General features: G+C 49.9%; 1 protein-coding gene across 3 annotated transcripts in view; it reads right to left on the reverse strand.

Moving 5' to 3' along the window:
• ETS1 (ETS proto-oncogene 1, transcription factor) overlaps positions 1-14,350 on the reverse strand; it is a gene marked incomplete at its 5' end in the record, with an annotated part of 74,626 nt that overhangs the window by 15,470 nt on the left and 44,806 nt on the right. For all 3 annotated transcript variants that reach the window (XM_082493929.1, XM_082493931.1, XM_082493930.1), the window contains 3 exons: positions 631-708; positions 4,129-4,329; positions 4,982-5,101. In XM_082493929.1, the coding sequence (XP_082350055.1) occupies positions 631-708; positions 4,129-4,329; positions 4,982-5,101 (399 nt within the window). The remainder of the gene's footprint in view (positions 1-630; positions 709-4,128; positions 4,330-4,981; positions 5,102-14,350) is intronic.

The raw sequence follows: 14,350 nt of genomic DNA on the forward strand, positions 1-14,350 counted from the left end.
CAGGGCAAAGAAGTTTAATTGGTGATTGTGATAGGTGAGTCACTTCCACAGCCACCTCTCCTTGAATTCAACATTCAAATTCTCCTGGAATTCAACATTCAAATTCTCCTGGAATCCCAATTCAGGTGAGTTGGACTGTGGGTTGTTTTTTTTTTTTTTTTGCTGGTTCATGAAATACATCACAGACTTCAAATGCCCTTAAAGAACATCTCCACACCAATGGCAATGGGAAGCGCGGCAGTCTAGATTGATGACTCATCTCTTTCCTTGCTAGGCTCCTACCTAGCAATTCAGAATTAAGCCTTCTTCCCCCACGTCTCCCCCTTTTTTAATAAGTTTTTTAAAAACCCGAATGTTCTGGGGTGTTAAGGTCGCTTGTCAGGTCTACTGAGCTACAGCTTCAAACAAACAGTGTTCGCAAAGTGAGATTATAGCATCTCGAGGCAGACCCCCCCAAAAATAAAGATTGCTCCTAAATAAACCCAAAACACTAGGAAAGACAAAATTACACACTTTGCACGCTCTGCCACAACAGAGCAACAACTGCGTGGTGCAGTCCTGACGTGAGGCAGACAAACCTCTAATAGGTGCTACTTCCATGCCAGAACAATACTGATAATTGAGACTTACTAATGAAGTAGTCTGAAGTATAGCGGGATTCTGGATATGTTGTATTCACTCCGTTTGCTGGGTACGGTTTTACCTCTTCTGCAAAGAGAGAAGGAAGGAAATGTCACATGTCCATAGGCATATTGTGCTTCGCAAGACTTGCTGTAACGCAGAGAGGTCTAAACTTCCTAAAATGCTCCTCTCCAGGTTAAACTGGGACATTCGAAGGCACAGAAATGAGTTAGGAGCTGAAATCCCACTGAAACAAGTGCTTGATGCACTTTGGGTTCCTTTGGGAATTCTTGCTGCAGGCATGCCCAAATTTAACAAAACAAAACTAAACAGAACAGCAACAACTTTCTCAAGCAGGGGCTCCAGGTGATTCTGAAATACTAGTTGCATAATTTCCTTGCTTGCCTTAATTTTGGTCGTCTTTCAGTCTCTTGAGGATTGCTTATCGCGCTTACATGTATGAGCTCGGGAAAAAACCCCACCATACAGGGACAGTTGTTTTCCTGAGAAAGCTCCTATTTTTAGAGCAGCAGTAGGTGTGTGCAAGTGAGTGGGTAATGCATACCAAAACCAGCTCCTACAACCCCAAATTAATGCTAATTCCCAGCCTACGCAGCACCTTTTACCTTCCACCTGATGCAGGCGGTAGATCTATGCTCAAAAAAGCTTTGCCGCACTGTCCATCGCCCAACTCCTGACACAGACCCCACAGTGTGCATATATGGGCAGCACGCAAAATTTTAGCCTTTCTATAGGCATAATTCCCTGAGAAAGAGCACATATTACATCAAAATGTAGATTCTCCGCTTTCCATTGCTTTTTCCGAGCACTTTGGTCCTCCTGGGCTTGGCGTCGAATTTGCTTTCCCGTGTAAAAGCCACATTGCTCCTACCCTGACCAGTTTTTCCATTAACACCTTACTCATTCCAGCACGGCATGTGGGCAGAGATACCGGCACGGGAGATTTTATTTTCTTTGCAGAGGGTAACCAAAATAAAAAAAAAAAAAACAAAACACACAGACAACTCCGGGTTGTGTTTATTTCTGCCGAGGCTAAAGAGGACCGAACCGAAGATAACGCACGTTCGTATGCAAGAAGCCTAATTTTGGCCCTCTCTCCTGGGGATTGCAGAGTGGAAAATATTCTCTAACAAAAGGAGGTTTTGTGCAAACAGAGAGACCTAATGAGAAACGCTTTTTTGCTCTCCCCACGGTGTCTGCCAAGGGGCAGGGTGGGTGACCACAGAGAAAGAGAGCAACCTTCAGCTATGCTTACAGTCAAGTGGAGGGCACTGCTGACTGCTGGTAACTCAAGAGGTTATTTTAGGAAGAAATTTGGAAAAATATGCCTGAAAATACCCCCAAATCCATGCAGGGAAAAGTCGCCCATCTGCTGCCGTTTTTAAACCCCCCAGCAGCCTGTGGTACATGAGTCACTCTCGGAAAGCGCTCGCAAGGGAGGCAAGTCCCAAGGAGGGACAGCAAGGTCACAGCCTGTCCCAGCGTGACCCGATGCCAGCGGTCGCACTGGCGTCGTTTGCAATGCGTAAAGCCAAACGTTTTGGGGGTTAACCACCATTCCCAGTACCAACACCCCCAAGCGATGATGGTGGGTGGCTGGGGAAGATGGAAGAGATGGGGTGAGCCTGGGGAAACCTTGATCCTTGACATCCCCAGCCACAAAGTGGAGACAACCATCTCCTCTTGCATAGGGAGAGATGCAACAGGGAGAATTTTGCACGTTATGTTTGTACGGCATCAGCACAACAGAACCCAGATCTTGTCAGGGGGTTGGAGATGTGCTACCAGTAAGACGAGTCCCATGACTTACAGGGAACAGAAATCAGTCCTTGGGGTGAGGCTGGTTATTTCTTGGAAGCTCTTCTTAGTTACCCTCCAAATAAATACTTCACAGATATTGGCCTTCTGGGAAATGCGTAAAGAACCCCCCATAGAAGCTAAGGCTCCGATAGCTTGTGCAAGAGGTGACAAAGTCACAAGTAAAACTGAACACAGAATGGAGACGGCTTGGTTCCCAGGGCTACACCAACAGTGTTGAAACAAAGAAATTCGGCTTTATTCTTTCTCGTCCTTTCGCAAGAAAAGCTGCAACGGGCACCAAGACTTCCAGTGCCTTTGCAAAAGCTCCTCTCTGTCTCAGGCCTTTCGCATCCTCGGGACTGCAGCATCCTAACGCCCACGTGTGTCAACGCTATAAGGAAACGTGATCCCTACTTCACTGTGAAACTCCAGCGCCGAGTTCATCGCCATGCCTTGGGGAATCTGCGGGAAGGAGCTGCAAACCCAGCTCTGATGCCTGCAGCACTTCGTACCCCTCTCCAGCGGGTTACAGCCCAACCGAATGAAGGAAGAAGGGTTGCGGGGAAGGCATAGCTACGTTATAAGCTATGGCTCATAGCATGGAGAAACTGGAATGACCGCAACATTTTGCTTTGTTTGGTTAAACTGCTTGCTGTTGATATAAGCACTCAATAAAAATTATGCAAAACGAGAAGAAGAAAACAGATATAGAGTCAAAGAGCAGAAAAACAGCCTGTCCTACCCAGACCCTGGGAAGAGCCGTGTTTACCTTCTGCAAACCGCAGGTAGCAGTAAAATTAGTAATCAGCAATTAACATCCATTTGTCAATGGCTTCCTGGAAGGCATAACTTTGCTCCCCCTCCCCTTCCTGCTACCAGCAGAGGCCCGCTGGGAAGCACGCAGGGTCGGTATGACAGCGCAAGGAATATTCCAGGAAAGCAAATAGCTCTGCGTAAAACCGAGCTAGAGACAGAGTCCAGATTTGCCGCTGCCCCGGCTTGTGGCTCGGTTGAAGGCGTGAAGCTCTTCACCCGCCCTTTAGAAACCATTTAGAAACCGTTAAGTGTTGCTTGGGCAATCCAGACGCTATGAAAAATCAACACCCCAAAATCAACATGTGTGTCCCCAGTCATTGAAAATTAATGCCCTGGACTGCTGTCACGCGGGGACTGGCAGAGATGGCTTCTCCTGTGGGGCACACAGCCGCTCTTAATAAAATGCCATTACACCTTTTGGGACGTGAAACAAAGAAAAGCGGCTTCCAATCACAACTGGGAAATTAGGGTGGGATTTTGGTGGTATTGTTATATCCAGTTCTGCCAGAGGAAGTAGTAAAATTCACAACGGGAGCTGAACGAGCTGAGGAATAATGATTTGGAAAATCCCACCATGGTTTCCAGGCAGGCGGAGTGACACTGCCCGCTGTAGATTCCCGCCAAGCGGCCGGCGCAAACACCCTTCCTCTTTCAAGCAGCACCAGGATTTGCATTGCCCGCTGCCGGTTGGGATGCCTGTTTGAAATCCTACTGGGAAATTGGGCTTCGAAAGCTGCTTTTCTTGGGATCAAAGCCTAAGGTGAACACCTCATCACGTGGCCAGGCTGCCAGCCAAGGTCTTCGGAAAGACTCAAAATCAGGCCAGCCAGGATGGCGTGAGCCATTCACCCCGGAGACTCCAGGACTCACCTTTCTGTAAGATCTCCAGATGTTCCCAAAGGATATCTCCCACAAAGTCAGGCGCTAGCTCCAGGAAGCGCTCCTTGCCCAAGGCGCAGAGGGCAGCTCCGTTCATGCAAAACTTCTGGAAATCCACTCCCTTCAGGCTAAACTCGTTCACCGCCCACATCACCCAGTCCCGCACGTGCGTCTCCGTCCACTGCTGGGGATCTGCACCAAGGGATTGTAGAAGAGACCCATGAATGAGCAACCCCAAGCCATTTCCCCAGGAAAACAGGACACAAACAGCACTACAGCTGTCCCAGTGGATAAATACCCGCAGAGTTTCATCCCATAGAGACTGACAGTCCACTGGCATAAGGGTGAAACGTGGTGGAACACCATACCTACAGTTTGGATCAGCCCTATTTCACACAAGGAACGAGCTTTGGATTTGTTTGGGACTTTTAACAATTCCACCCTTTCTCTGACCCTTTCTCCCACCCTTTTCTCTATTTCACTTAATTTCTCCCTGTTATCAGTCTCCTGTAAAGGGTCCCCACTGCTTCTACGTATTGCGGAGATGACTTGTAAATAGAAGTCCTGGAGCTGCCTCCAAAAGAAGCAGATCCCCCAAGCTGCAAAAGAGGTCATCCAGCAGATGTCAGCAGGACAGACAGGCACAATCTGTCAGACAGGTGTAGTGTGGAAGGAGTACTGAAAGGTTTTGCCTGTGTGTCCAGATGTTTCCAGCTGAAGCTGCCAAGAGACAAGGCAATACTACCTGAAGAGAATCAACAAAAGAGATGGCAGATGTGGAGAAAGGTGGGAGGACACGATCTCTGTGTCTGCCCCAGCTGCTCACTGGGAAGCCACGTCTTACCTTTGGGGATTCCCAGCCGCTGTTGCTCTTTGGCAAAGCCGCTGAAGGTGGCTTTCAATGCCTGAGACATCATTTCTTTGCTGCTGGGAGTTAATAAAGGCACATCCGCACATTCCATATCTGAAAAAAAGAAGGAGAGAAAAACGGCCATAAGGACATGGGACTGGGAAAGACGACAGGAGTCGTGCTGGTCATCAAATTGTCAGAAAAACAGAGAAAACTTTCTTTCTTCTCAAATTTTCATACTCGGACCCTCTAGGCCTACACCCAAATCCTACAAAGCCATGAACAGGCTTCTTAAATACGAGAAAAAGAATCATGTGCTTATAAGAAGCCTGTACTTAAAGGGCATAAAGAAGCCATGTCTGGTAAGGCACTTGACATGGTCTTCTTACAAGCCAACCATGAATGCGCTACTGGAAATTTGACGGTGATAACAAAGACCTCTCCAGACATCAGCCTGCTGGGCTTCATCACCCCCGGTGGCGTCTGGAGTCTGGGAGACAGCTGAGCAGCCCCAGACGCCAATGAAGGTAAAGAGTCCTACGCCAAGGTGAACAAGAAAGCGGGGAGAAAAGCATCTCTGAACTACCACTCCAGCTTTGGGCATTCCAATCCAAAGAAAAGCAGAAGGAAAAAATTAATTTTAAAGATTCGCAGGCAATCCTGGAAAAAGTAAGCTGACAGCAGGCTGAGGCAGGATGAAGAACCGGCAGAAAACCCATTCGAGGAGGGAGGGAAAACAAAGAGCTGGAAAATCCCACATTAGCACAGAGTTACATCACGCGCAGCCCATAGCGTGGAGCGACGCGATTCGGGGTGAGTCACCGAACAATGCTCAGCCGCCCCCATGGGAGAGAGCGGGGCCAAGCCAAGAGCCGGGCCTTGGAGTAAGTCCTGGTGAGAAGCAAAGCTCTTCCCTTTTTCTAATTTATTTGGAAGGAGGCAGATATTTGTAGCCAAAGAGTTTCATAAACAAAAGTAACCGTTTAAAAATAAAAACCAAAACCCAAACCTCCTTGATCTGAATAAAGGTTTGGCTCTTTTTCATATATTTTAAGCATTCCTGAAAAACATCTTTTGAAGAGAAGGAAAGCCTCGTACAACCACCATCTCCAATGACTGAACTTTATCGGTCTCATGTGTAAATCTTCCACCTGAGGCCGCTTTAGCACTGTAGCCTATTGGAAATTTTTCAATGAAAACTGTTCTCAGTGGAAAAATGACACTACGCGCAAGCTCTTTTGCTGTTTTCATGAATGTCTGGGTGTAGACACCAAAAGTCAAAGAATTCTCTGTTTTGTGGAAATCCCAACCACCTCGGCTTACTATTGCTCTAAGTTAATTTCGGCTCTGATTTAATAAGCCGTTATACCTACAAAACGCTGGTGAGTGCTTCTTTCAAGCAACGTTGAGTGCATCCCTAATGCAACAGTGAGTCAGGGCTGGAGACAGCACTGCAGCCACCGAGCATGGGCAGCCCATGCAACACCACTGCTTTCCAGTCTGACCCAGTCTGGGCTTCCCGCTCCACTCAAGTCCTCCACAGCCGAACTCGCAGGCATCATTTAAAGTCCAAACAACACAACGTTCGGTTTTTTCGCAAGTGGGAATCTGGGGGTTGGGTCAATAAGCATCCACGTGCAGTTCTGCAGCACGGGGTGAGGTTGACCACGCTGCAAAGCATCCCCCCAAATCATCAGCTGGATGCGGCAAATGCAATTCCACCGCCAAACCAAACAGAACCACTTGTCTGTCTCCCATCTTTGGACCTTCTCCCTATTGTCCCCAAATAAAAGACATCATGCAAAATCACTCCCTCTCTCTAAAGGCACTCACGTAATGATTTGCACAACTCTTCGCTCAGGTAGGACTAGTAGAATCCCCATCACTGAGCCTCTTAGGATGTGATTCCTCCCCCTAACCCCACCACATAAATCAAGGATTCCCTGCCACGGTGGAAATATCGGGACCTTTGAAAGCAAATAATACATTTAAAGGCTATTTGGCAAATTACACTTCATTATTTACTGGATTTGGCTGGAGAGGGCACGGAAAAATGAGCAGCCACCCTCGCTATCTCTGTTCTCCATCTGCTGCTTTGAGATAACACTGGGAGAAAGTGGTTCGGTGCCCCTTTCCCTTCATCCTCATGTTACATTTTAATGCTTTGCTTTCTGTGCTCTGTGGTTACAGGGACCACCCAGGAATCCGCTCCCCTCCGCCGGCTGGTTAAACGGCAGTTCACTGCTCCCGGCTGCGATGGGAAGATGAGTCAGAGTTAGGCTAAGAAAATGTTTCTAACCCCAATTTTTACACTGAATCACTCACAAAAACCTGTGCGGAGATGACCTCCTTAAAGCACGCCACAAAAAGCAGCAGGGCAAGGTGAGGTGCGTGCAAAAACGTATTTTTATCTCTGCAATACAAGCGAGTCCCTATCCCCAATCCCCCCCGTTTTCTCCTGCAGGATCCATGGGGTTGGGTACATACAGCGAATCAATTTTTCAGTAGCGGGGGATAAGGTTTCAGTTTAGTAAGGTGAACACTGAGCTCTGCACAAACATGTCAAAACAGGGAAGACTTAAAAGTGATTCCCAGGGAGAGGTCATCGGAGAAGCAAACAGTCTATTTTCCAATTTAAAAAAAAAAAAAAAAAAGTTTAAAAAGCAAAGTGCCAGAGGAGGGTTTCTATTTAAACACCAAAGTAAACCAAAACGTGCATTTCAAGGCCTCTCCTTCAAAATACGTTGTACTCGGCAGATTTAGGATTGAAACATCATCTACTTTTTTTTCCTGTTCTACTGTAGCTACTAGTTAACATTTCTTCAGAAGAGAAAACAGCCCAAAAGCCCCAAGCCTGCTAACGCTTGCAGAAGCCTTATTTTAGTCAGCAGTGTCCCACATCTATAGAAAAGCTCACACGTGTAAAAGTAAACGTGTTTGTAAAGCTCCGCATACGTGTTTGTGGACAAGTTTTAGCCGTGTGACCTCAAAGAGACGGGAGGGACGGACAGTTTTTAACCTAAATTCTGCCTCTGATGGTTTTGAGATACTGAATTTACTTAAATATGATTTTCTTGGTTAATCTCCGAGTGTCCGGGAAGCGTGATGGGCTTTACCCGGCTCTGTCCGATGCAACTTTCCTGGGAGCAGGGGAGTTACTTCCCAGAGAGCAGAACGGAGCCCTGGTGATGTCCTCCAGCACCCGCAGACCTTTGCCTTCAGTTTGGGATGCCTAAAGGTCAGAGCCAAGCAGAATTTCGGTAACAAAAGCAACCCTGGCTCAGCTCCCCCCCCCCCCCCCCCCGGTTTCAGCTTTCACTGCCATCTGAAACCTGTTTCCAAGATTTTAATCAACTCTTCCACAAATAAAACGTCTCCTTTTGTGTACCTCCGGCCGTCCACAAAGTACACACACGCATGCACGCGTGCGCGCAGGCGGGCTCGGAAGAAATGTATGGGATGGAGCATTAGCCAGCACCGAAGCCAGCTGGTACACCTAAGCTCGGTTTAGAAACGTCGGGGGTTTAAGCCGAAAAGCAAGCACAGCAGCGGGGGCCAGGCGACCACGGCGTTGCATCCCAGCCTGGGTTCGCTGTGTCGTTTTTACGACGCCCATTAAAGCCTCATCGACGCGGCTGCCACGTGCAGTTCGCTGCCTAGATGCCATGTCCTCCCTCTTGCTGCCGCTGCACTGACAGGGAACTGCATTTGATTTTCCTCCTGGGAGACCGGGCAGGGTGTTATGGTTTGATTCTTAAATACTACCAGGACTCGCAGTCGCTCTGGAAAATTATGTCACCAGCATCTCCAGCATCTGTAGAGCAGAGATAAGTCATTTGCCTTGCACGGTGGGAAGGCAGAGAGAGACATCTATTCATCTGGCTGCAGCTTTCCAAAGCGAGGAGGGATCTGGGGGCTCAATTCTTAAAACAAGACCCCTATTTTTCCTCCAGCTCCCTGACGTCCCTGGGGACGGGACTTTGGGAAGACAAGAGGATAATAACAGCTCCAACATTACCGAGAGCCAGCGCTGCATCCCTATACAGGAGATCTGCCCCAAACCCACCGCCCCACATGTCCTAGTGGGCACCGACAGACGTGGAGCTTGGGAGAAAAAAACCCACTGGCAAATGGACAAAGAGGCCAACATCACCGAGTTCATCTCCCAGCCAAATTCCCACTCCGCTCTCACCAGGCTCCGCATGTATAAACTATTTCTACGCATCTGATCTTTTTAAAGGACTACAATTTACAAACTTTCGGGATTTTGACCTTAAAATGCAAGCGGCTCCGCTGCACGCCAAAGCATTAGCATCTGATTGCGTAAGCAAAATAAATGGCAGTAAAGGAAAAAAAAGATGCTCTGAGCAGGAGGATGGGAGCAAAGTCATTTTTCACCCCGGTTTCCACTCGGGGTCAATGCCTCTTTAAAGCTCCCCTCAGCCACTCACTTTTTTTCCCATCAAAAGCCACAGTGTGTCCTTGTCTGGTCCCCGCTATTTTACCCGGTAGCCTGCCAATAAATGGATGTACGGTGGGTCAGAGTGGCGCCATCTGACCCGGCGGCCTCCTTCTGCCCTTGCTCTGATGGATGGACACCAAGGTCAGGAACCCAACACGCTGTTGTCTCAGGTAAAAGCCCGCTCCCTGCCCTGCCTCCTCGTCCCCCCCTTCCCAGGCCTGAGAGTAACCCTGCAGCACGCTGATAGCGTGAGGATTTCAGGCCCTTTGGTGACTTGAAAGAGGCACGGGGACAAGTTTGGGAGAAGACGCGTGTTGGTTTCAAACCAGATCATTTGCAGAGAGTCAAGAAAAAATCATCTCTCTGGGCCTGCGCATCCAAGGGCTGCAAGAATTTGTCTCCCTCAAAAGATCTCAGCCCTTGAGCCCTGAGCTAGCTGAGATCCTCCTCTGAGTCCCCATACACGACAGCCACCAGTGCTGCCCCACCTTGAGGTGTCCACGGTCCGGGACATCCCCCCACTGCTGGATGTCTGCGATGGAGCAAGAGTTTCTCTGAGGATCTGCAAGGAGGGACATGGGTTTGCTCTCCTACCCTCTTCCCATGTGCCCACGGGGAGCCCGTGACCACCAAGCCCCACAACTCCCCCATCTCCATCCCCATACCAAGTCCAACACTGCTCGTCCCTCCCACCACACCGAGCCCCCTCTATCCCATCCCAACCTTCACGAGGACCTTCATGAGGACCAAAACTAGGGGCAGAGTTAGGGATGGTGGAAGCCGAAACACGGCAGATTTCCCAACATCCCGCAGCTGGCAGGGTTCAGCAGCTGAGAAACCTTTCTCAGGATAAGAGGAGGCTGGGGAAGGGGGGGGGACCGGGAGCTGAGACCCTTCCCACGCTCCCTGACGAAGCAGCTCGGGCACCGTGGAGGCATCATCTTCCCCATCTCAGGTTTCCACCACCACCACCTCCACTCCCCCTGGGGCAGTTTTGCCTTTCCCAGGTGCCCCCCGCTCTGGAGCAGGGATGCTCGGGCAAATAACCCTGGCTGAGCCCCCTGTTATTTAGGCAGGATTAGGCAAAAATTTGTCTGCACTTTTGAACTGTTTTCACAAGCGTTGCCTCTCACTCCCACGCAGGAAGCAGGAGAAGAGCCGGCCTGTTCCAATTAGGGCTCCTCGGACCGAAAGGGCAGCAAAATTAAGGGGGGAAAGGCAAAGAGGGACAGAAAGCTGGAAAAAAAAAGGGAACAGAGGGAAATCTGGGAAGCAAGGACGGATGGGGAGAAGGGGCGAGCACCGAGAGAGGCATTTGCTGGGGATGCGGGGACAGGACAGGGGGAGAGAGGGAGAGGAGAATGGAGGGGAGATTTGATTCCTCTTCCTGCAGCAACTTGCCAGAGACCGGCCCTGCTTCCCTCTGCAAGGAATGGCACAAAAGGCACAGACGTTTGCTATTTTAATTTAAAATAAATATATTTCTTTCAAAAAAGAAAAAAAAGAAAAAGAAAAATAAGGCCTTTTTTTTTTTTTTCATCCTTCAAGCAGTGAAAAATAAATATTCTGAGATGAAAGCTGGGCTTCAAGAGAAAAACAAGAGAGGAAACCGAAAGCCCACACTGCTTAGCGCTGCAAAAAGCACAACAAAGCCGGCTTTCTTCCGGCATTCAGTAGCTTTCTTATGGAGATGCGGTGTGTCATGGGGGCGAGCTCTTCCCCTAAATAAAGGGCCTAAAAACTGTCTTCCCTAAGTGCAAATAAAAGCATTTCTTCCAAGTTTGGACTTTGGGCACTTAGAGCATCACAGGGAGCGAGGAAGGGAAAAGGTTAAGATGAGGGTGAGATATCAGGATGCTCTGCTTGGCCTCCAGCTTTGGGGGAAATTGCTTCACCCCTTTGTAAAACGCAGATCCCTTTGCATGGGTACAAGCTTGCTAGGAGAGGATGCTCAGGGTGGGCCGTGAGGAAAACTGGACACGGAGCATTTGTTTTGGCTCTGGGTATCTCGCATCAGGCAGCAGCACCGGCAGGTGAAAGGATGCTCCTGTCCCCATGCTAGCAAAGTCACAGGCTTTGCCCTCCCAGCCTCCCTGCCACCCTCGTTCAGGCTCCTTTCCGCTCCCTCTCTCTCTCCCGGCTTTATAATGTGGGTGTTGGACGGAGATCCTGGGAAAGCGGGATCCCCTGCAGTCCCAGGAGCTCGCAGGGGAACTGCAGCCTGGTGGTCAGCTCGCTCGGTCCTCCTCGGCTTTTGTGGGGGAGAGGAGGGAAAGAAGCGCTAGAGAAAACCCTGGACCGAAGCTAAGCAAAACCACAGGGCTTGAGTCAACGCTGGCTGCGATTACGGGAAAGTTTCCCCAGCCTCAGCAGGCAGGGACAGGACCTATGGTTCATCTTCCCGCCGCAACTCGAAGCGGGGCTTCCCTCGGTGGAGGGCTTCGCTCTGTCCACCCCATCTCAGCTGCTGGAAGGAGCACAGATGGATAAAAGCGAGCACCGGGGAGATGCGGCCACCTCTGAGGTTAGGGAACGTGGCCATGCTTTAACAACACTCATCAAAACTATGCAAAGCAGTCACCAAAAAGATTTTTCCATCAAGACGAAGCAACAGCAGAGGTTGGGCTGTGCTACGATGTCGGTGAGGTTTAGCTCCAGCACTGCCATTAACTCAACACAAGTATCCCCCCCCGCAAAGGCAAACACTCTTGAATCAGCTTCGAAACGGTTTCTGTCGCTTTAGATTTAACAGCATCGCAACTAAAAACTTGTGCAAGCCTGGATGGCAGAGTCCAGGGTTAATGAAACCCGTGCAAAACCCGTGCGGTGGCTGAGCTCACAGGTCAGTGCTCTGGAGAGAGCCAGACTGGGGGGCTACAGCCACCGCAGAGTCAGCGAGGAACAGCCTCCATGTGCCCAAACCACTCCTGCTCGGGAATCGAAGGTTCTTCTTGCAATGGTCTTACCACCCTTCACCCGCCCGCTTTTCCAATGGAACATCACGTGAGCCAGGGTGTCCCCTCTGAAGATAGGATTAGCATCTCGCTTTCAGCCTTGTTTGCCTTCGGTCCTTCCTTAGCAGGGCTGGGAGGACACTCCCTGCCCGGCGCAAACCTGTGAGACATGCTTCCCCGGTGATAATTCGCTCTAATCCCCGCTAACCGCGCTGTTAAAGAGCTCTAATCCCCATGCACAGGCACACACGCGCTAATAGGAGCGTGGGGTGGGCTCAGCAAAGCCTGTAATGGACACCCAGCCCCGACTGAAAGGAGGTCAAGTGTAAATAGCCAAGTCCAGGTCATGCCCGTGTCAGCTGCCCCGCATCAGTGCTCCAGCTCCTGGAGATGCTCCTCTGCAAACAAGCGGCTAAAACGCAGCTCCTCACACCCCAAGTCTCACCAGCGAAGCTCAAATTGCTCAACAGCAACACAAAAAAAAAAAAGAAAGAAAAAAAAAAAACTACAAAAACCCAACGATCCCCACCGAACAAACAACTAGATATTCATTTGCTTCTTGGAAGGGTGCCCGAGGTATTCAACTGGCTCACGCCTGGGACCAGAAGCCTCTTGAAATTCCTCGCTCTCTTCGGGCTGGGCTGGAAGCCCTGCAAGGCCAGTCGTGCCGGCTTCACCACCCTGGAGCTTTCCACAGCCACAAGAGGACGGCCTGAGCCCTCCCAAAGCAAACCCACAGCTGGGCTCCAGCACTCCAAGGAGGAGTGGTCCAGGTTGTCCACACCCAGCGCTTCCCACCATCCCCGAGAACATCCATTTCTTTCCCGCCAGGTTAAAACCAGGACTTCTGCTGTTCTCACCTCAAATCTCTGGCTGATGATGCCATTACCGGCATTTTCAGTGAAGAAGTGATGTATGTGACCAGAGGATTTATCCCTACAGAAGGATGCATCCCAGTACTCTGACACAGATTCACCCTGGGATGCTAAAGCACACGTGGGATGCTAGCAAGGTGCTGCTGTAATCACACCCAAGCGATTCAGACTGAGGATTTCTCTATCCAAAGATGCCCTCACTCTCTCCTCCAGATATTAATCTCCTTCATCATCCAGGGATACGGACAAGCACTTAATGGACACTCAGCTCCAATGTCTCCAGCTGCTTGTTCTGGGGAAGGACAGGGCTGCCAAACCACGTGCGACAGTCTCCCAGAAAAGAGAGAGCGGAGATTTTGCAAGGCCGGGTTGAGGTTAATCGGCAGTACATTGTGCGAGGAAGATGCTGTCAGGATCAGAAGTGTGAAAAGGGAAGGCTGAGATCTCTTGGCAGGGCTGTCCCCTTGCAGCAGGGAGAAGGGCCAAGGAACCTTCAGCTATGCTGAGTTCTTTCATCACCCCACAAAGAGATCCCGGCCCCTCCAAGTCGGCTCAAACACACCTGAGGAACACGCTGTGCCAACACATTTTGTAAGCTGCTACACATGACCTCACGGCTCAGGATAGTTTCATTGCATATCCATGGCCACGTGAAGTGACTCCGTGCCCAGAATGAAAACCCAATTATTTGTGCTGCCTGTCACCACGATATGACACATTTCTGATGTAGACGGACTCCACAGATGTCCCTGCTGCTGGGAGCCCACTGATCCTAAAAAGGAGCCTCAATTCTCCTTGCCTCGGGAAGGGATTAGCCATGCAGATGGTCAGCCAAACGCCTCCAATCCATCCGTCCCAAGGAATTCCCCAACCTTCACTTGACTTTCAGCCCAAGTCCTGCATAAACTGATCTCTCTGTGTCCTGGCCTTAGCCCTTGCCCCCGGGGCTGAATCAATGTCACGTCACGCCAGACACGAGGGTACCACATGGCAGGACACAGTCTGAAGTGCCCTCAGGCTAGGATGATGTTCAACCCCCAAAATATCTCCCTCCACATCAAAGGCACTCTCC

This window comes from Vanellus vanellus (assembly GCF_965231255.1).
Source record: "Vanellus vanellus genome assembly, chromosome: 21".
NCBI lineage: Eukaryota > Metazoa > Chordata > Aves > Charadriiformes > Charadriidae > Vanellus > Vanellus vanellus.